At 35.3% G+C, this 20,679-nt stretch overlaps 2 protein-coding genes across 2 annotated transcripts; one reads left to right on the forward strand and one right to left on the reverse strand.

Moving 5' to 3' along the window:
• Positions 1 to 3,797: 3,797 nt before the first annotated feature.
• LOC112045270 (carboxypeptidase B-like) lies at positions 3,798 to 8,304 on the forward strand. The gene is made up of 8 exons (XM_052887587.1): positions 3,798 to 3,942; positions 4,345 to 4,422; positions 4,944 to 5,077; positions 5,544 to 5,704; positions 6,257 to 6,382; positions 6,484 to 6,589; positions 7,140 to 7,286; positions 8,053 to 8,304. Exons 1-8 carry the CDS (start codon positions 3,798 to 3,800, stop codon positions 8,302 to 8,304), a joined length of 1,149 nt encoding a protein of 382 aa, XP_052743547.1.
• A 2,041-nt stretch (positions 8,305 to 10,345) lies between these two features.
• Positions 10,346 to 18,026, reverse strand: LOC112045248 (carboxypeptidase B-like). The gene is made up of 9 exons (XM_052887588.1): positions 18,021 to 18,026; positions 17,636 to 17,708; positions 16,688 to 16,864; positions 15,630 to 15,763; positions 14,839 to 14,999; positions 14,317 to 14,442; positions 12,761 to 12,863; positions 11,540 to 11,686; positions 10,346 to 10,627 (listed from the first exon to the last, which is right to left on the reverse strand). Exons 1-9 carry the CDS (start codon positions 18,024 to 18,026, stop codon positions 10,346 to 10,348), a joined length of 1,209 nt encoding a protein of 402 aa, XP_052743548.1.
• Positions 18,027 to 20,679: the final 2,653 nt, after the last annotated feature.

Raw genomic sequence — 20,679 nt, forward strand, 5'->3', positions numbered from 1 at the left:
ACACCGGAAGACAGTAATGCTGATTAACAACACAAATAAGCATAGTAGTACTTCCCTAGACCAATTCCATCACGAAAACTACTACTAAACCGTACAATAGGCTCAGACAAAACCTCATTGAAGTATACAAATTAAATAGTGCAAGATCAAAACGTCTGCAAACTACGGTCAGACATCCTATATATACAACCTACTTATACACACATCATCATTATCAACCCATAGTCAACTCACTACTAAGCTCGAGTCTCCTCTCAAAATGAGGGGGGTTAGTCCCTCCACGCTGAATGGTAGACTTCACACACGCAGAGAATTAAGAAAATTCTCTGGTATGCAGCTTTCCTCACGATGTTTTCCTTCACCGTTAGAGACACGTGATATTTAATTTCTTAAAATACACATAACTGAAAAGTTGAAGGTGCATGCCCCGGATCGGATTCGAACCCACACCCTCCGGAATCAGAGGCAGAGGTCATTTCCACTGGGCTATCTCGGCTCCTATACACACATAAACATAACAATTCGTAGTAGCAGCCCTAAAAACTATATTTACCTGAGACGTAAAGCTGATTAGAACACTAAAATGCCAGCAACTGAACAGTAACTCCATGTCCATTTCAATCAATCTCGTTTGTCTACAATTAACAGCGCTACGTTCGCCCGCTACGGTCGCCGACCAGCCGAAGTTGTACTGTAAAAGTTAAAAGCCTTATTCTGTAATGAGAAGCGATATCGATACTAAAAATATCTGAATTGTTCAATCGCTAAAAGTTTTTTTTTTTTCGTAAAATTGTATTTCACTACTGTGGTTTTTTTTTGTAAAAAAATGTATCGTCATCTCATAGATTGCGCCAAAAAAAATACCTCAATCTTAATAATTGGTGGTAACCTAGGCCCTAACACACAAAAGGTGCTGTTTTACTACACTCATACACCTAATATTTTGGGTTTAGTTGAAAGCTCATAAATTAATGAAAGTATGCTCACGTATATTAATTAATGATACTCCTGACTTCATCCGCATAGAAAGTTTTTTCTCAAAATCCGTTTTCAAAATTTATAAATTTGTATGTTGTTTAGGCTTATTACGTTCACAGAACAGAATAACATACATACAGTCGAACGTAGAACCTCCTCCTTTTTGGAAGTCGGTTAAAAACGGTAAATCTAATTATGTTGATTTATCCTAAGTTTTGTATACCTATAAATCCACATGAACATTTATTCATTACTTTAATATTATTGTCAGTTTGATTTCATGTTATTCAATAAATATCAAAGTAACAAACAAACTGACAAAACATAACTTCAAACGAGTTTTGTACCTATTTACAAACTTAGATAAATGTACACGTTTTTAAAATGATGGTACACTTCAGTTCCATAATTTTTTTTATTGGACATTTTTTTTATCGGGTCATCCTAATTAAATACAAATAATTATTGAACTCAAAGCATCTTCTACAAAACAAATACATTATTTATACATTTTTAACATAAAAACGGAACCGATTTCGTATCTCAGTTATTTTGATTTTAACACAAAATTACTCTGGAAGTGTGGTCTTTCAAACAATAAAATAAATACCGAAATTGGTTAATAAGTGACGAAGTTATGAGGTAACAAACATGAAAATTGGCTGAGAAATAATTATACATATACTTGTAAATTGGGAAGTAACTGTTATTATCAAAAATTTACCATAAATATGATAAAAAAGAGATTACTATTAAAAGACTATTACTTTTTAGGGTTCCGAACGTACGTAGTACAAAAACGGAACTCTTATATCACTCGCGCACATTTTAATGTCTGTCTGTTCTCTCCGAATGTACTGGACAAATCCAGATGAAATTTGGTACACATATCAATTCTTGGGACCCAAATACAGGGCTGTATCGTGAATAGGTAGGTATAGAAAATTGAAAAAAAAAATACTTTTACAAACTTCATCGTGTTATACATCAAATGAAAGGTCTTAAATGATAAGTGGATTTCAAAAAAAAAAAATTCTTTTTAAATAGCTTTCAAGTTATTTTTTTTATATAAAAGCAAGTGTCCAGAATAAGGCTGCGTTGACTATCGTGATTGCGATTGCAGTCTGACAGCGACGCGCAGTTGACGCGCAGTTTTCTGCCCGCGGTTTTCTAATCCGAGACCGAAATTTGTTCATGTACTGCACTCAGTTGCCGGGGCTTATTTTATTTACTACTTCCATGCCAACTGCACTTTTAGTTGACTTATGCAACATTATTGACTGACTTTATTCTAATTAGAATCTGCAATTTACTCCGAATGCAAAATCGACATCAAATATCGCCAATGATAAATAAATGATAGAATAATCTATACCAAATAACATAATCATCATTACTTCAACCAAAGGACATTCACTGCAAACATGTCTTTATTTAAGGACTTTCAAACACCATGACTCTGATCCGCCTTTATATCCAGCAAGTTCCTGGAGTTATTTTGTACTAGCGGACGCCCGCGACTTCGTCCGCGTGGACGATTCAGTTTTTCACAAATCCCGCGGGAACCATGGATTTTTCCGGGATAAAAAGTAGCCTTTGTGTTAATCCAGAGTAAAATCTATTTCCATTCCAAATTTCAGCCAAATCGCTTCAGTAGCCGCAGCGTAAAAGAGGAACAAACATACTTACACACTTTCACACTTACGCACTCACACACAAACTTTCGTATTTATAATATTAGTGTGATAATTCAAATAAATTCAATTCAAAATATTTCTATGATCTTTGTAAACTTTAAAATTACACAATATATGGGCCCGCAAAATTGGTGACATTAGAAAGACGAAATTTTGTTACTAATCGCATTAGTAACAAAATTTCGTCTTTCTAAGGTCTTATAAAATACATTATTTCACATAAACTGAGTTACGGGCGTCCGCTTGTATGGAATATACCGTATGTGTTTAGTGTATTATCTATGGAAATATAAATTATAAAACTTTGTGACTTTTTGTATAAGAGCATAGACTAAAAAGAAAGAAATCTCAAATGAAATTACGTCAAATATAAAACATCTCAATATCAAAATTTCAAAATAACACGGTTTTTGGTTTTGAACGATTAAATTTTTGTGATTAATTTTCATAAATCATAACATTTACATCTGGGCTTAATTAGTACGGCGCTACCCGGTGCCTCGAAAAGATACCACGTAATAATCATTACCTGTCTGAAGTTAATACCGTAAATTTTCCAACCACTATCATTATTAACAGTCCTCTGCTAGGCATAGGCCTCTTGCATGGACTTCCAAACAAAACGGTCTCAGGCCGCCAGCATCCAGCAGCTCCCTGCAACCCGCTTGATGTCCTCTGTCCACCTGGTGGGGGGTCGACCAACACTACTCTTTCCGATGCAGGGTTGCCATTCTAGCACCTTGGGAACTCAATGTCCATCGGATCTTCGGACTATGTACCCTCCCTCCACATTGCCACTTCAGCTTCTTGACTTAATGAGCTATATCAGTGACATTGGTTCTTTTGCGTTTCTCCTCATTTCTGATGCGATCACGCCGAGAAACTCCAAGCATAGTCTTAGAGTCTTTTTATGAAGGCCACAAGGCGACCAAGTCTTTTGAAATGTGATTTAGATATTCTTTCTAAAACTGGTTCGTCTTAAGCTCTATGGCGATGATTTCTGAAACTTAACTTTCCATTTGGTATTAAAGTAAATTATGTATGTGTTATCATTTTTATTTTAGATTCATATTGATTTTGTGCAACCTTTAAATTTTCAACGTTTTCATTTTCAATGGAAGAATGGAAGATTCTCGCTCCCAACTTGTGGCCGTTGACCGTCGGTCAATTAATCTATTGTTTGATGACGAATGTTTCGAGGATGACGACCCCGACAAAACCGATAATGGTACACAAACAAAACGCATTTCACGCCAGAAAGGCAAAGGTACAGTACCAATTTCTAATATATTAATTCCCCGTGTTTTTTCCGCGTAGTACTCGTCCTCGTATGAAATACAGGGATAATATATTCTATATTCCTCACTGACAATCATCATTGGTGAAAGAAGTTTTAAAATTGGTTCAATTGTCTAGGCATGAAAGCGTAACAAATGAAAAATATTAATTTCTATTTTCTAATATAAATGTTAGGGCATTTTAATTATATCTTAAATATTACGTGGGTACTACTTAAATGCGTCAGTAAGTTATTTTATTTATTTGTTCGTTTGTTAACTATTTCCGACTTATGCGCTAAGCTAAACTATTGTGTTCTAAATCTATATCAATGTTATCAAATAGTTAATCTATTTAATTGTTTAGAATAGAAGAGTAAATCTGTTTACAGCTGAAGTCATACCAAGTTTAATGTTCCAAAGGTCCTTAAAACAAATGACTCTATCGGAAAAGCCTGCAAAAAGAAGAGGTATGGAAAATTGCTTATCCATTAAGTATTTTCGGAGATACAACATATGAGAGATAGAAGCTTTAAAGCAGTTTTTGCATCTATGGATTGCATGCCACTGACCACCATGCATACTCTGCCGCCATGCAGCAATACTGTGTTTGGGTGTGAAGATTTAGGTTGCTAAAGAAATATAATTATTTTACATTGTCTATAAATAGGGCAGCGCCTGTCTACAATAATGTCTAAGGACAAGCGAGAAATGATGAGAGCGCTATACCGATGGTTGCCTAGAAGATGTTCACGTTGTAGGTAGTAGGGAAAACGGAAGTTTGAGGAGCCTTCCACTTCGTACAAGTCCAAGGACCATCAACTAGGGAATGATACAGTTTACTGCATTGCCTGACACTTCATATGTGAAGAAGTAACTATGGCTTTAAGGATTACGTAGATTTCTGTCCAAAGCGACGGTATTCCCAACATCTGGTGAGCCAGATTCTTATCCAGTACAATATTAACATAAGATTTGTTTACACTTACAGTAAAATTTATGAACTGGACGAAGTTTCACAAGCTAAACGTAATATATTCATTTATGGATGACTTAGAAAAGGATTTCCCAGCCATATGCACAGTTTCAGTTATTGGCAAATCTGTGGAAGGAAGAGATATTAAGGTATGTACTTTAAAAGAGTATAAAAGTTTTCACATTATACAACAAGTAACTGAGCGATCGAATCAGAATGAGGAGATTCTCAGAAGAACCAAAGTCCCAACTTATTTGAAATGTCGCAAATCTGAAGTAACAATAGTTGGGACACATAGTTCAAAGAGAGAAGAATGGTAGCTTCATGTGATGGAGTGGCGGCCTCGGACCGAAAGCAAAGTGTAAACGATTACATGAAGCGGGTAGCGGTGAGGCGCTAGACACAGGGGCTCAAAACCCTTTGTTTGGAAGTCCTAACAAATTACCTATGCCCATGATGATAACGATAATGATGATGATGATGATGATGATGATGATGATGATGATGATGACGATGATGATGATGATGATGATGATGATGATGATGATGATGATGATGATGATGATGATGATGATGATGATGATGATGATGATGATGACTCATATTAATTAACAGATGTTGAAGATATCCAATAGCGACGCCAGCAATCCCGCAATATGGTTGGATGCGGCGATACATTCTCGCGAGTGGATCACTACAGCGGTAGTCACTTACCTTGCCGACTTCATCGTCAGGAACTTCCACAAACTTTCCAAATCCATCACTGATAAGGATTGGTAGTCAATAATATTTATTTCTACCCTATGCAGACAGTCAAATAGTTTTGCTTACACGAATCAGCGAGAAAATCGTTTGACAGGCAAAGTATTTTTTGTAATCTATGAAAGACCATTGTATATTTTTTTTGTTTTTTTCTTTTATTATAATAGTTAATACAATTTCAAAATTAAAGAATTATTCTGTTTGTTCCTTTTTTGTGATAAACTAAAAACTATAAAATATTAGAGAGAACAGAAATCTTTGTTACATTAATATTGAGATATGTGATGTGATAATCTTCGGGGCATGCACCATGCATGAAATTAAATATCACGTGTCTCAAACGGTGACGAAAAAATATTATGAGGAAACCTATATACCTGACAATTTTCTTAATTCTCTCTGTGTGTGAAGTCTGCCAATCCGCATTTGGCCAACGTGGTGGACTAAGGCCTAACCTGTCTCATTCTGAGAGAAGATTCAAGCTCAGCAGTGACCCTCAAATATGGGTTATTAATGATGATGATGATGATGATGATGATGATGATGATTAATAATTGTTCTGGCAGGTTCATAGTTCCAGTGCTGAACCCCGACGGCTATGTGTACACTCACACGAAGGATCGTATGTGGAGGAAGAACCGCGCCAAGCAAGACGGCGAGCGAGTTGGCGTTGACCTCAACAGAAATTTTAGGTAAATGCTCACTTTTGTCTTTTTCACTTTCACTTTTTCACAATTTGTCTTTTTGGTGTGCAAATAATATATATCTATCTATCTATATGTTTTGCTTTTAGCTATGGTTGGGGTAACAACGGAGATGAAGGGTCATCAGATTTACCCAATCATGTATTTTATAAAGGACCTGCACCGTTTTCGGAGCCGGAAAGTTGTGCTGTGAGGGTAGGTTTTAGTTTTCATTTAATATCTATAGAGAATATAAAGAAGCCCAATAGAGGATTTTGGGATTCACTCGAGCAGGAGAAATGTAAGGAACGATACCTTGTATAATGTTGAGTACAATTTGAGCGAAACTTAAAGCGCCTTAGTAGCGCATTTTGTCAACACTTTCGTGTTTTCAATTTAATAATTTGCAGCAAAATTTGAAGCGTTTTGCAAAAATCAAGTTTGACTAAGTGAAACGAATATTTTAGAAACTTCTCAAGTGGTACAAGAATGCCTAACTATGAAGCAAGGCTTGATGTTGTTCATTGCTAAGCCATAGATCATAGAAACTTGTAATAATGTTTGACACGCTGTAATATTCTTATTGAATTATGTTGACAAAAAAAAAGTTGAAAACTTAGCAAATGGCACTCAGTTGACAGCGTGTTCGTTGATAAACTAGAAATGAAATTTTAGAAACTTAACAAGAAATTTTGCACGCATCTGTATTCGATGAACCTTGTTGATAAACCATAGACTAAATTTTAGAAAGTTATATATTTTTCAGGACACAATACTAAGCTCGCAGACGATGTTTAAGGTCTACCTCTCGTTCCATAGCTACTACGAACTGATTCTATTCCCATGGGGACACAAGGCAGAGCCGTGCCCCGACTATCTGCGACTGCTGGAAGGCGGCACTGTCATGGCAAGGGTAACATGAACCTATTAGATAAGTTACGATATTTTTTCCAATTTATTTCTTTGAGATCACAGGGAAAACTTAGAAAGTACAAAACGTTAAAAACGGGTTCAAAGTCGAAACAAAAATTTCTTGATAAAGGCTTTGTTTAATCTGTGACTCGATTAATTTAGCTAATGTGAGATTTCCTCGCAGTCTAACCACACAATTGAAGATGGTAGTGCATAAATTTGTAATTACATCAGCCGATTGACGTCCAATGGAGGACATAGGCCTTTTATTACACGCTTTAAATTAGCTTCACTTGTAACTATGTATGTAAGAAAATCTTTTAATCTTAAATTGACCCACTTCCCAGCCTTCAAGGATGAAATTTGTTCATTTAATTCAATTCAAGAATTCAGAATTCAAACTTTATTGGCAGAATTTGGTAATTCATAGATGAACTTGAAATACTTAGAGAGATTTCCAAACACTATCCCCCAGCAATATGATCCTGAGCCGCCAGCAATTAAGAAGACATAATTAAGAATCAATCTATGTTGATTTGATGATCACCACGATTTTTGATTTAACGTAGTATTGTATAAAACATCACTAACCAATTCCGACTTAAACTAATTTCGAAACCTAGAAGAGTTCTTAATCTGAACTAAACTGTAAATCTAATACAATACACACAACTGAGCCAAAAAGGTCGAATATAAATCTACGAGTAGATACAAGAATTCTATATACTCTCAGTAAGAAATTTAAAAAAAAAATGTTTTATTTTCAGGCAATTTATGATAACAGCGGAATGATATATAAAGTGGGGTGCACAAAAGACCTTACATATTTCGCATGTGGAACTAGCTCAGACTGGAGTTATGGTATTGCGAAAATCCCATACTCGTATATGATAGAACTGCGCAGTAAGAAACATAGATTCAAAGTGCCAAACGACCAAATTTTAGAAACGTGCCATGAAATTTGGCACGCAGTCGAAAGCTTGATGGAGTTCGTTGATAAACCACAGACCAAATTTTAGAAACTTCTCAAGTTGCACTCTTAGCAAGGCATGTACTCGTAGTTCATTGCTGAACCATAGATCATAGAAACTTGATAATAAATTTGACACGCTGTAATAATATTCTTATTGAATATCGTCGAAAAACTTGGCAAATGGTACGCAATGGACAGTGTGTTTTCGCTCGTTGATAAACCAGAAACAAAATTTTAGAAACTTAACAAGAAATTTGAGTTCGTTGACAAAACAATTGACCAAATTTTAGAAACTTTAGCGTAAAATTTGGCACGCTGCTGTATTTGATGAACATTGTTGATAAACCATAGACCTAATTTTAGAAAGTTTCTAGGAAATTAAGCACGTTGTAAAAATTCTAATGGACTACGTTGATAAATGAACTTCAGAAACTTTCTATAAAATGTGGCACGCATTTGAAAACTTAATAAACAGTGATAAAATTAATTTATTGAAGAACCATAGAAACACTGTTTTGTGCGAATAATATTATAATAACGTTTTATACAACTATCTCAATAAGTGTGTGCATGTTAAAAGCGAAGCTTTCCCTTGTGAAAATCTGATAAAAATATGCAATAGTAGTGATTATCTTGAAAAGAAAAATAAAAATGAAAGATAATGGTTTTTGTTTTTTTTTATTGTAACTTTACAATTTACATACCTACCTACACGTTTAGAAATTTTAATATATTTTTTTCATATAATACCTATAGGTATTATATAAAAAAATATTAATTTACAAACAGAAAACATGATTAATTTAGACATATTAAAGATATTTAAAGAAGTCACATAGCCATAAATAACAAAATTCAATAGAACCTTATCAAAAGTATCCAAAAAACATAGAAAGAGAATCGACGTGCCACATGGCTCCAAGCACTACTTACATTCCGAATCGTTACGATTCCGAACAGTAGCGCTATTCTGTAACAATGGCTCTACAACTTGACAGATTGAGTCTCAAAGGAGATGATCTAAAATTGTATGGAGCCCAGAATCAGTCATTGTACCCTGGCGCAAATTGAAGAAAATGTTTTTTTTAACTATTTTTGATTATACAAATCTACGAATTTACTTTAATTCTTACAAAACAATATTCATTCTCTTCCAAGTAATTGCCGTTTTCATTGAAGTAGTCGATTTGACGTTTGCTGTCAATTGTCTATGACATGACAATTGACAGCAAACGTCAAGGGCGCCATCTTGATTTAACTCAAAAACTTGGGTTTTAATTTTATTTATTTCTTTTTATTTAGTTATTATATAGATTTATTCACATAATTAGAATTTAATATAATCCTTGTATTTTTTAGAGTTTAATGATACGAGGTACAAGAGTGAACCTGAAATGGTCCATCTCCTTTGCCTCATGTATGCAATAGTGTTTGACAAAAACAGATAGAGTTGACTTCGAGGCTCACATTGTCGAGCCATAGAACATCAATATAGAATAACACTGCTTTGTATAATAACAATACTAAATGACTCGAGTGGATGCATTGACGATCGATTTCCAAATTAATATGTGTGCCTTTAATCATGTTTTTCATGAAATGGCGACAGGTCTCAGGTGTACTATGTGACCCGCGAATGCCTCTTAGACTTAAGGGTAAAATATACAAAACGGTTGTAAGACCTGTCGTGCTGTATGGATCAGAATGTCGGGCGGTGAAAGGGACGGATAGTAAACGAATGCATGTGAACGAAATGCGTATGTTGAGATGGATGTGTGATGTGACAAGAATAGATAAAATAAGGAATGAGTATATAAGAGGAAGTCTGAAGGTGGCGCCAGTGACAGAAAAATTGAGGAGTAGAAGGTTAGCTTGGTATGGACATGTAATGCGTAGAGAGGAAAGTCATATTACTAGAAAAATGTGAAAGAGGACATGTGTGTAAAAGGAGTGGATGATGAGTTGACGAGTAATAGAGACGAATGGAAAAGATTGACATATTTTTCCGACCCCACTTAAATGAGATAAGGGTAAGGAGATGATGATGATGTGTGCCTTTAATCGTAAAATTATTGAAACTTTAATTTTTATGCATTTTGTTTATTAAAGAACATCGAACAATTTAAACATTTCTTCCTATCAACAAATAATGCTAACGCCTTTACACCAGCGTATACCTCCTTGCAGCAGTCCAATATCTCTTCCTTGGGTAAAAGAAACTTGTGTTGTTTACTCCTCAGTTCGATGAGGTAGGAGAAAGGTATGCGAGCCGTGCCATAGCTCCAATCGATACTTGTACCGGATGCTGGGTACATTATGTCCTTGAAATTACCCACTTTGTACATACGACCGTTTACGTCGAAGATGGCCTAAAATAAAAACAGACTGGTTCAATATAACAACATACATTTTTGGCCTAACGCCTCTCATTCTGATAGGAGACACGAGCTCAGCAGTGAGCCGGATATAGATTTATAATAATGAACGATGGCATTTATCTTGTTGGTTTTGACGTCTTCCTTGGCGCAGTGGTGTGCGCAGTGGATTTACAAGACGGAGGACCTGGGTTCAATCCTCGGCTGGTGAGTAACAATAATTTAGCGCTTGAACCGGAAATATAATAAACAAAAAATAAATAAAATAACTTCCTGACACATTTTATTAGTACCCACGTAATAACTAAACTTCTAATTACCACCTCTAAACTAATATTAGAAAATATATATTTTTTATTAGTCGCTGATTGAGGTATTTTTAATTGATCCAGGTCTGGCTGGTCGTGTAGAAACCGAAAGGTGTGTGGATTTTCATCCTCCTCCTAACAAGTTAGCCCGCTTTCATCTTAGATTGCATCATCACTTACCATCAGGTGAGATTGTAGTCAAGTGCGAAATATCGAAAGCCGCTTAACGTAGGTAGGTAGGTGGTAGCCTCCCACCAGCCAAAAAATACAGTCCGCTAGTAATTACTTTGCCCTATTACTATTTAGTACGTGTGAGTATTGGAAGATAATTTAAAATTATTTCCTGGCTTTTAATCAGACACAAATAAGATATGTATTACAAATGTATTACAATGTATTACAAACGGACGTCCCATGGTTTCACCCGCGTAGTTACCGTTCCAATAACAATACGAAAATAAAATATTTACTCGTTACTCGCTAATAACGTAACTATCCCTTGGTGAAAGATTTTTTAAAATAGATTCAGTGTTTTAGGCGTTAATTCATTACAAACAAACGCACAGTGTCATTTATATTAGTTAGGATAATAACTCACTTTAGTCATAGCAGTGGCGCCCTCTAACAAGTTGACGTAGTCGGCGCAAGGCTCGGCAGTGAAACACCAGGGAAAGGAAATAACTTCACTGTACGCGTGCAATGTCAGAAATATTTTAAACGGGACACCAGCGTATAAGATCAGATCCTGTAAATGTAAACATCGTTATGTTTGTTTTGTCAACTAAATTTAAAGGAAAAGTTGCACAAATAAAAATAAAAAGAAATAATTTAAAAGTTACTAAGAACCTGTAAAGGTACTTAAAAAAAAAAAGAATATTTGCATATCTTTTTTTTAATATGACCAGTATTCCCGTTTCTCTCCAACTAGTACCCGTTTCCCTCCAACTAGTCGGGAAAGACTGTATTAGGAGTGGGTACGACAATAGACCAACGGTGATGAGTCCGACCGCTCTTACCGTTGAGCTATTGAGGCTTCTTATTTTATTGACTGACTTCAATAATTTAACAAATAAAAAAACCCGACTGCATAAAGTATAAAAAAACTGAAAAGAAAAAAACAAGCTCAGTCCAGAAGTGTAGAAAGCAATTAGAAAACAGTCGGGACCTTAGATATTGGATAGAATGATTTTCTTGTACTTGTTTTTCTAATTGTAGTTTTTTTTTAACATGGACATGATATACTATTTTAGAATCCTCACAAAAAGTTCTTGAATTTGATACCCATATTGTAATATTAGAAAAAAAAAATTTTCACCTCGAGTCTTAGCGTCTCACAGTGGTCTTGTTATTTTCACCTATCTAAGAACACTTGGGTTATTGAGACAAATTTAACGATATCCTAATTACGTAAATCCGTTCAGTGGTTTGGAAGATATGAGGTAATAAAGAATATTACATACATACATACATACATACAAGATACGCGCGAAAAACATAACCCTTCTTGCAGTCGGGTAAAAAGGAGGAGATTCTCAAGTTGATCGGTATGTTTTTTTGTATGTATGTTTTTTTATGCACCTATGTACAGCGATTACTAGAAGCGCCTGAACCGATTTGGAAAATTCTTTATTTGTTTTAAAGGGTATGACAAAGGCATCATGTCAGGGTCGGATGAAAGAATTTAGGAGAAATCGAGGGTAACTTTAAAAAAATATAAGGGTGACTTGTGTGTTTGTTAATTTTTTATACTATCTAGCTTTCTTGTTACTTTATTATAATCTAAAACATTGTCGTGTGGCTTTGGAAGTTCTATTAGTACCTTTACTGCTGTAGTTTCTGGTTCCGAAAATGGTTGTGTGCCACGATAATTCAGATGACAGGGATCATCTCCAGGACAATCGTCCCTCGAAAACCAGCGATATCTGAAGAGAAAAGCGATGAGATCAGCCGATTGGCAGCATCCAGTAGTTCCTTACCAACTTGCTGGCATCGGCATTGATATGCGGCAACAGAATCAACATTTTGACGACCTCTTTGACGCAATTAGTAGGTGGTTCTCAGCACAGAGGCTAACGGCCTACGTGGCGCAGTGGTATGCGCGTTGAATTTACAAAACGAAGGTCCTGGGTTCGAACTCCGGCTGGGCAGATTGAGATTTTCTTAATTGGTCCAGGTCTGGCTGGTGGGATGTTTTGACCGTGGCTAGTTGACGGCACCGGCTACCGCCAAGCGATTTAGCGTTCCGGTACGATGCCGTGTAGAAAACGAAAGGGGTGTGGATTTTCATCGTCCTCCTAACAAGTTAACCCGCTTCCATCTTAGGTTACATCACTTACAATCAAGTGAGATTGTAGTCCAGGGCTAACCAGTAAAGAATAAAAAAAAAGTACTAAATTGACTCAAAACTGGTCTGGTGATAACATTGGCTGTGGCTAGTTACCACCCTACCGGCAAAAACGTACCCCCAAGTGAGAACTCAAGTAAATAAAATACCCCCAAGCGAGTATTTTATTTACTTGAGTTCAGTTCTTTGTTTGGCAGCGTGAGTACCGTCACGCTGCCAAACAAAGAACTGAACTCTGGAACTAGTCGCGTTAGTGATTTTGTGCAAAAAAAAATTTGTGTTGTAATTATTAATAATGTTTTGTATTGTCTAGTGTAGGCATGGAGAACATGTTGGGCAGTGGAGATGAATGTTGATGCATTCTAAAAGGGATCCCCCCCTTAAATCTACTACCTACTCCCAAGATCACAAGTCCTTGAACCTTCTCCAGGTGTTTTTTAAACTACCACAAAATGATGATCGCGTTATATAAGGCCGCTTCCATTTTAGACTGTTGTTGAGCTTGTTATTATATAAAAAATTAATAGGGATGATGACAGTTTTTAAATTGTACATAAATTAAGAGTATGCTAATAGTAAAGCAATTTTGTAATAGTAGCAGTGTATCTGCGATCATTACTTTCGGTGCTACAGCGATTTAAAGGGTCAGATTTGCAGCGCTGTCGCGGATCCCTGAAAAACGCCCCATACAAAATGGTACGTCGTAGGTACATAATGATCGTTAGATTTGTATGGGCGTTCAAACAAGATTACTAATATCTTTGTTATTTGTGCGTTTATGTTTATAAATCGTTATTATAGATGTCACATTTAATGTAAGGAAGCTAAAACTGTATGAATTTTCATCGAATTACGATAAAAGATTTTTAATAGATTTTATAATCTTATTTATTTTGCAAATATAAATACAATCTTTGATGTTTATGTACAAATTAGTTAACATTGACCTTATTTACCCGAATGTATCATAAAAATCTATATATTCAAACCTAGTCATCATCCCCATTACAATAGTGATTAATAGGAGGTACCCGAAATTCCTGTTAAGATCGACACCATACACTGAACTGCCGATGCGAGCTCTGCTTTTCCTCCACATGCGATCAGTGGTGTGCGAATAAACGTAGCCATCCGGATTCACGACAGGTAAGAAATACCTGGACAATAATTTGTTTTGTTATAATAACAGCAGGCCGCAACTTGGTCCTGTTCGAATATTCATAATATAAACCTATTTAATTGACATAATGAAATTATAAAAACCGCATTAAAAACCGTCACTTTGATTTATAAATATAAACATCATATTTTTTATTTAATAAGTGTTTTCGTTGGGCTAGGTAGGTGAGTTAGCTACTATAAAATTTCGTATATCATGCTCCCGCTAAGACTATAGTACGATTATTAATTCCAATCAGTAAATTAACAACACTAGTCATTATATCCTGTCTATAGTCTTCGACTACAGACAGGAGACAACGGAAGCGAACACATGTAATTTTTTCCATTACACATTATTTAAAAAAATATTAAAATACAACAATATACCTTACCAGTCCTTATTAGTAATGTATTCAGGTGACGTATCCATGTTCCTGGCAACTTGATCAGCTATGTATGTCACAACTGACGGAGCTATCCATTCCCTGGCGTGTATGCCTCCGTCGATCCACACGCCGGTGTTGCCAGAGTTGCTATTCGAAATTTTTAATATCTGCAACAATTAGATATAAATTTATTAAAATCTAAAAATTTTTTTTTAATCTATAAGTTTAAGGGACTTTTATAAAAAAAAAATCTAAAAGTTACAGACAGTCCTACCCTAACGACAGTATGTGTGTCTGTCACCCTTAAAAAAGAAAAAAAGAAAAGAAGAAAGGGTGTACAGCTAAGCATATGCCGTGCACTACTTACAAGCATAAATCACGGCGCTGAGACCCGTGTGACGTCACAGCTAACATAAAATATTAATAAATTCAAATGAAATAGCTTGTCATTATGTATGGGAATGACATCCCATCTAGTTATCGATCAGATATGCCTTTCCATACATCTTATGATTCATCGAAGCGTTAGCGATTGTAGAAAGAGAATCGCCCTGCCACATGACTATAAGTCATGTCTTATTTTAAAATTGTCGTTTACGCACGCTAGACATACGCAATTTTCCGCAATTAAGATTGGGGAATCCAAACATTATTATCTGCCAAACATTTGATTTACAAAAGTTTAAAAGAATGTAGTCTACGTTGTTAAAAATGTATTAATATTAAATATAAAAAACATCTCTTGAAAAATTACAACTTTAGTGACTGTACTTATATAAAAAAATATTTTTACAAACCTTTATCTCCCGTCCTTCTGTCGTCCGACCAATAGTAGAAACAGTGCATACTGATGGATAACACACTTCTAGATTTTCCATGAAATGATAAATATTCCTAAGTGGGTAAAAATCATTCCAATCCATTACTGTGACTGTAATTTAAAAACGCAACACTTTTGTCAGATAAGATTGAGAAAGTGGATAGCACGACAACACAACGAAATCTACTTTATATATTAAAGCAATGAATGACCATAGTTATACATAACTAGCCGACGCCTCACGGTTTCACGCATAGTGCCAGTTTCCGAAAGAATACGAGGAAAAAATATAGCGTATGACAATCACCAATGACGTGGCTTTATAGTGGTAAAAGAATTTTCAAAATCGATTCAATAGATCCAGAGATTATAGCCCACCAACGATAACAACAAACTTTACCTCTTTATAATATTAGTATACATATAATTTAGGTAGAGAATAAAAAAACGGATAAGTGGGAGTGCGACTCACCCACCAAGGGTCCCGTACCTTGAAGGTACATATCTGTTTATCCTCAGTCACGATTTAAAAATTCTTTCACCAGTCGAATGCTACTTGTTAATCATCATCATCAACCCATATTCGTCTCACTGCTGAGCAATAGTCCACCACGCTGGCCCAATGCGGATTGGCAGACTACACACACAGAGAGAATTAAGAAAATTCTCTGGTATGCAAGTTTCATCACGATGTTCTCCTTCACCGTTTGAAACACGTGATATTTAATTTCTTAAGATGCACACAACTGAAAAGTTGGATATAATTTTAAGAAATTATATATCACGTAACCCAAACGGTGAAGGAAAACATCGTGAAGAAACCGGCATACCTGAGATTTTCTTAATTCTCTACGTGTGTGAAGTCTGCTAAACCGCATTGGGTGAGCCGAATATGGGTTGATAATGATGAACATAGGTTATATTTTATCCCCGCATTCCCACGGGAATGGAAACTATGCGGGAAACAGCAGTTATCCGTTATTACGAGTATTAATTATTAAATCCTCAATCAAATTATTACTAGAAAATCCTTACTAGGAGATCTTCGCCTAGTGAGTTTGGTGCCGGTAGGGCTTCTGTTACGTGACACTTGACCTTCTGCGACTTCATACTGAATGTCTCTATCGCAGAGTAATTTCTGTATCTGCAATGAGCGACTTCCATCTATCATCACGTTCATCGTATTTTTTTCTTCTTTCAAAATATTAACAGCTGAAATAAACATTAATTCATCATCAAACTCAAACTCAAACTCCAGTTTTTTCTAATCGAAAGGAGATTGTTTATTCATTTCAATTATACATATCGTTATAACTAGCCATGCAGCAGTAGTTATTATGGCATAAACATTGTAATATAGCTCTGAGTCAAGTTATATTTCGATGGTTCATCAAATCCATTTAATCTAATGATTTTTTAAAGTACCGTTCAACAAAAATAAGATGTGTATCGTTAGAACTGCCCATTTGGGGCCATATTTAGTATGACACAAATATTGTAGGATTGGTCTGAACCAAGTTATTAAAGCCTAAAGCCGCCAATGCCTCGGTTAAAAAAACACAATAATTAGTGTGGTGTAGTGTAGTGTAGGTCTATACATCTGTTTCTAATAAAAAATACTATAGTACAAGTTAGAGCAGTGATAGCCCAGTGGATATGACCTCTGCCTCCGATTCCGGAGGGTGTGGGTTCGAATCCGGTTCGGGGCATGCACCTCCAACTTTTCAGTTGTGTGCATTTTAAGAAATTAAATATCACGTGTCTCAATCGGTGAAGGAAAACATCGTGAGGAAACCTGCATACCAGAGAATTATCTTCATTCTCTGCGTGTGTGAAGTCTGCCAATCCGCATTGGGCCAGCGTGGTGGACTATTGGCCTAACCCCTCTCATTCTGAGAGGAGACTCGAGCTCAGCAGTGAGCCGAATATGGGTTGATGACGATGACGATAGTACAAGTTAGTACTTTCAGAAGGTCAACTCACAACCCTTATTGTCTAAATTCTTCAAAAACCACCGCTGCCCTTCCTTCATACACTTTACGTCCCATATCTGGTACTTAAAGCCTTTCCGTTCCACTTTGATTGATTATTAATTTCAGAAATTTTAATAATAAACATTTATTTGGAAAAAAACTTCGTCTGAAACTTTGAATTTTGCTGACATAATGGTTTTATAAAATATATTAATCAATTATTGACATTATTGTTAATGACATTAATGATTCTATAGTTATGAGCACATTTGTTTAAAGCAATCTTTTATTTTCATAGATACTTTAATGGTCAAAATAAGTGTGGGGTAAAAAAAAAAAGTTCTACACAAAACTTTATTAGAAGATCGGAAAGGTGAAGACGGCGACCAATTTACCTTCATGATTATAGTTGTGTGATGAGTAATGACAAAGAAAGAAAAACAATAAGGGGGGTGTGAATGTCATAATATTTAAAAATAATTTATGTGTCATATTTTCGTGTCACTAATGTCTACAATTTTAAGTTAATTAAATTGTAATAAAGAAACACCAAAGAAAATCTTGGTTTTAATTAACTAAAATATGACACATAAATTATTTTTAAATATTATGACAGTCTGTGAGCGTGATGATGATAATGATGAGGCTTAAAGGATGTTTCTATCTTTAATTACGATACATAGCAAGACCGGATATTAAATATCTAAGACATTAATTCAAAGCCTCCCGAATCTCAATATGGTACTCTCTTGGCATTCTCAAACATTTGCGCAAACAATGGGCGCGTAATCAAGAGAAGCTCAAAGAGCTAAGGCGCTAAGAGGCGCGCCACTCGCTCGATAATTAGATGTAATCAGATATTTTCAGTAAACGCCTTCCCCTCCCCTATGCACTCCCTTTTAATGAAAATACCCTACCACTGTACTCAGGTGTTTCTGACTTTATATTTCTCCTTGTTTCTCACTTATTTCTCATTTAGTTCTCGCTTGGAGTTTAATTTAAACTTAGCGAAGCGAAATTACGTTAAGATAAATTAATACGACGTTCTAAAGGATCACTTATTTTTTTTTATAATTATATTTTGTAACAGCTAGCTCGCAGCAGATGCCTGCGTAGTTCCTGTTCCCATTGAAGTATGAGGTTAAAAGCTATGTTGCTCGTTAAAGCTTTTTAATGGTCAAGAATTTTGAAAGCGGTTGAGTAGTTTTTGAGTTAAATCTGACAAATAAAAAATCAAATCGTACCTCTATAGAATTTTTTTATAATCTTGACTTCACATATTTTAGTAAAATCTTTTACTAGTTTGAGTTACATACTGTTTTAAGTAGTATATATTGCTGCATTATGGTTAATAATAATAAATTACAGGTACAATTTGGCGAGCGCATGATTTTTTATTTATAAACGAATTGAACTTTTAGTTAAGTTTTATAAAGATACATCATCATCATCATTACTAATAACTGCCTTCTCTCTTAAATCACTTTAATGTAGAATTAATACCAAGAATATTCTCATGCTAAATTGTGAGTTCATAAAAAGTTGGTAGTTTTTTTATTTTTAATATTTCTCACTGTATTTATTCATTTGTGCAAATGTATTTAGTTTGTTTATCTTGACCTTTATTAAAGGTAATGTTTAATGCCGTGATAGATAGTGGATATGACCTCTGCCTCCGATTCCGGAGGGTGTGGGTTCGAATCCGGTCTGGGGCCATTCATCTTCAACTTTTCAGTTGTGTGCATTTTAAGGAAATTAAATATCATGTGTCTCAAACGGTAAAGGAAAAACATCGTGAGGAAACCTGCATACCAGGGAATTTTCTTAATTATTTGCGTGTGTGAAGTCTGCCAATCCTCATTGGGCCGTGGTGGACGAGAGTGAATCGAATATGGATTAAGAATGATGATGATGATGAAAGTTTTTTGTTTAAAAATAAATAAAAGTAAAGTCGAGTTTTCATAGTAGAGGCGGTCTCATGGTAACCCGCTAACCAGACGGCGGTCCCCGACACCCCACCCAAATGTCGCCTCGACTTCGTCTTACACGCGTTTATCTTTTTAATTGCGCCCCCTTCTTGTTACTCGCTTGTTAGATTTATCGGGATCCCTTTATAGCTATTTTATTTTTAACCTACGGACTTCAACCTTTAAATGGAGATCAATAAATGATCAAATCGACCGACCACAGTCTTGTTTCGATTCTTTTTAATTTTTTTTATGATTTTATAGTTAATTTGATTGGTATTTATTAAATTTTTATCAATAAATTTTGTCTCATTACAAACGATCCCGAGACGGAATAATTGTCTCGAAAATTGGCTTTGATGTAAGAACACCAGCTCTTGAGTTTTAAAGTGCAGCTCTTATTATACGGACACCAAAATCTATATTGCTGGAATAGATTTATATTCATATATTCCATTCTTAGAAGTGCTTCATGAAATATAGCCTTTAAACTACTAAATATAATGCTTGTAACAATTAGCAATTAATAGTATTATGAATAGTAGCAGTTTTGATTTGTAACTTTTATGTATTAAAGCAATTTGCCTTCGAGTTATTGAATGTTTAACTAATTATACAAGAATTAGTGGAACCGGTCAAGCTTTGCTTTGACAGTTACGCAAGTCAGCTATCGGCTATCGGCTAGCTAAAAATCTCAAAAAAAGTCTTGTTGTCTTCTTGTTTGTCTGTAAAGTCGATTTACTGACGATAGTTGAACGTGACAACGCCATAAGAAAATACTGATGGAATGGTTGCATTTTTCAAAAGAAAATGTTCGTTTTCCTAAAATACTGTTTAGTAATCTTCATAGACCAGAATATATTTTATTTCTTGTAAAAAAAGTTGGCAACCCTAGAGCGAGGGAACGACTCATGACGTCATCTTTTTTCGAGTTTGCAGCCGGCTCCATCGAATTATATTATGTACTCTTTGGTCACTAAACCTTGCAAAAACATCAACAAGATCTCTATGAATTTTTTCATATTCTGTCAAGGAATTTCAATGTCAAAAAAGAACACACAATTTTACAGCAAGTTCTGACAAATTT

This window comes from Bicyclus anynana, chromosome 19, assembly GCF_947172395.1.
Source record: "Bicyclus anynana chromosome 19, ilBicAnyn1.1, whole genome shotgun sequence".
Lineage (NCBI taxonomy): Eukaryota > Metazoa > Arthropoda > Insecta > Lepidoptera > Nymphalidae > Bicyclus > Bicyclus anynana.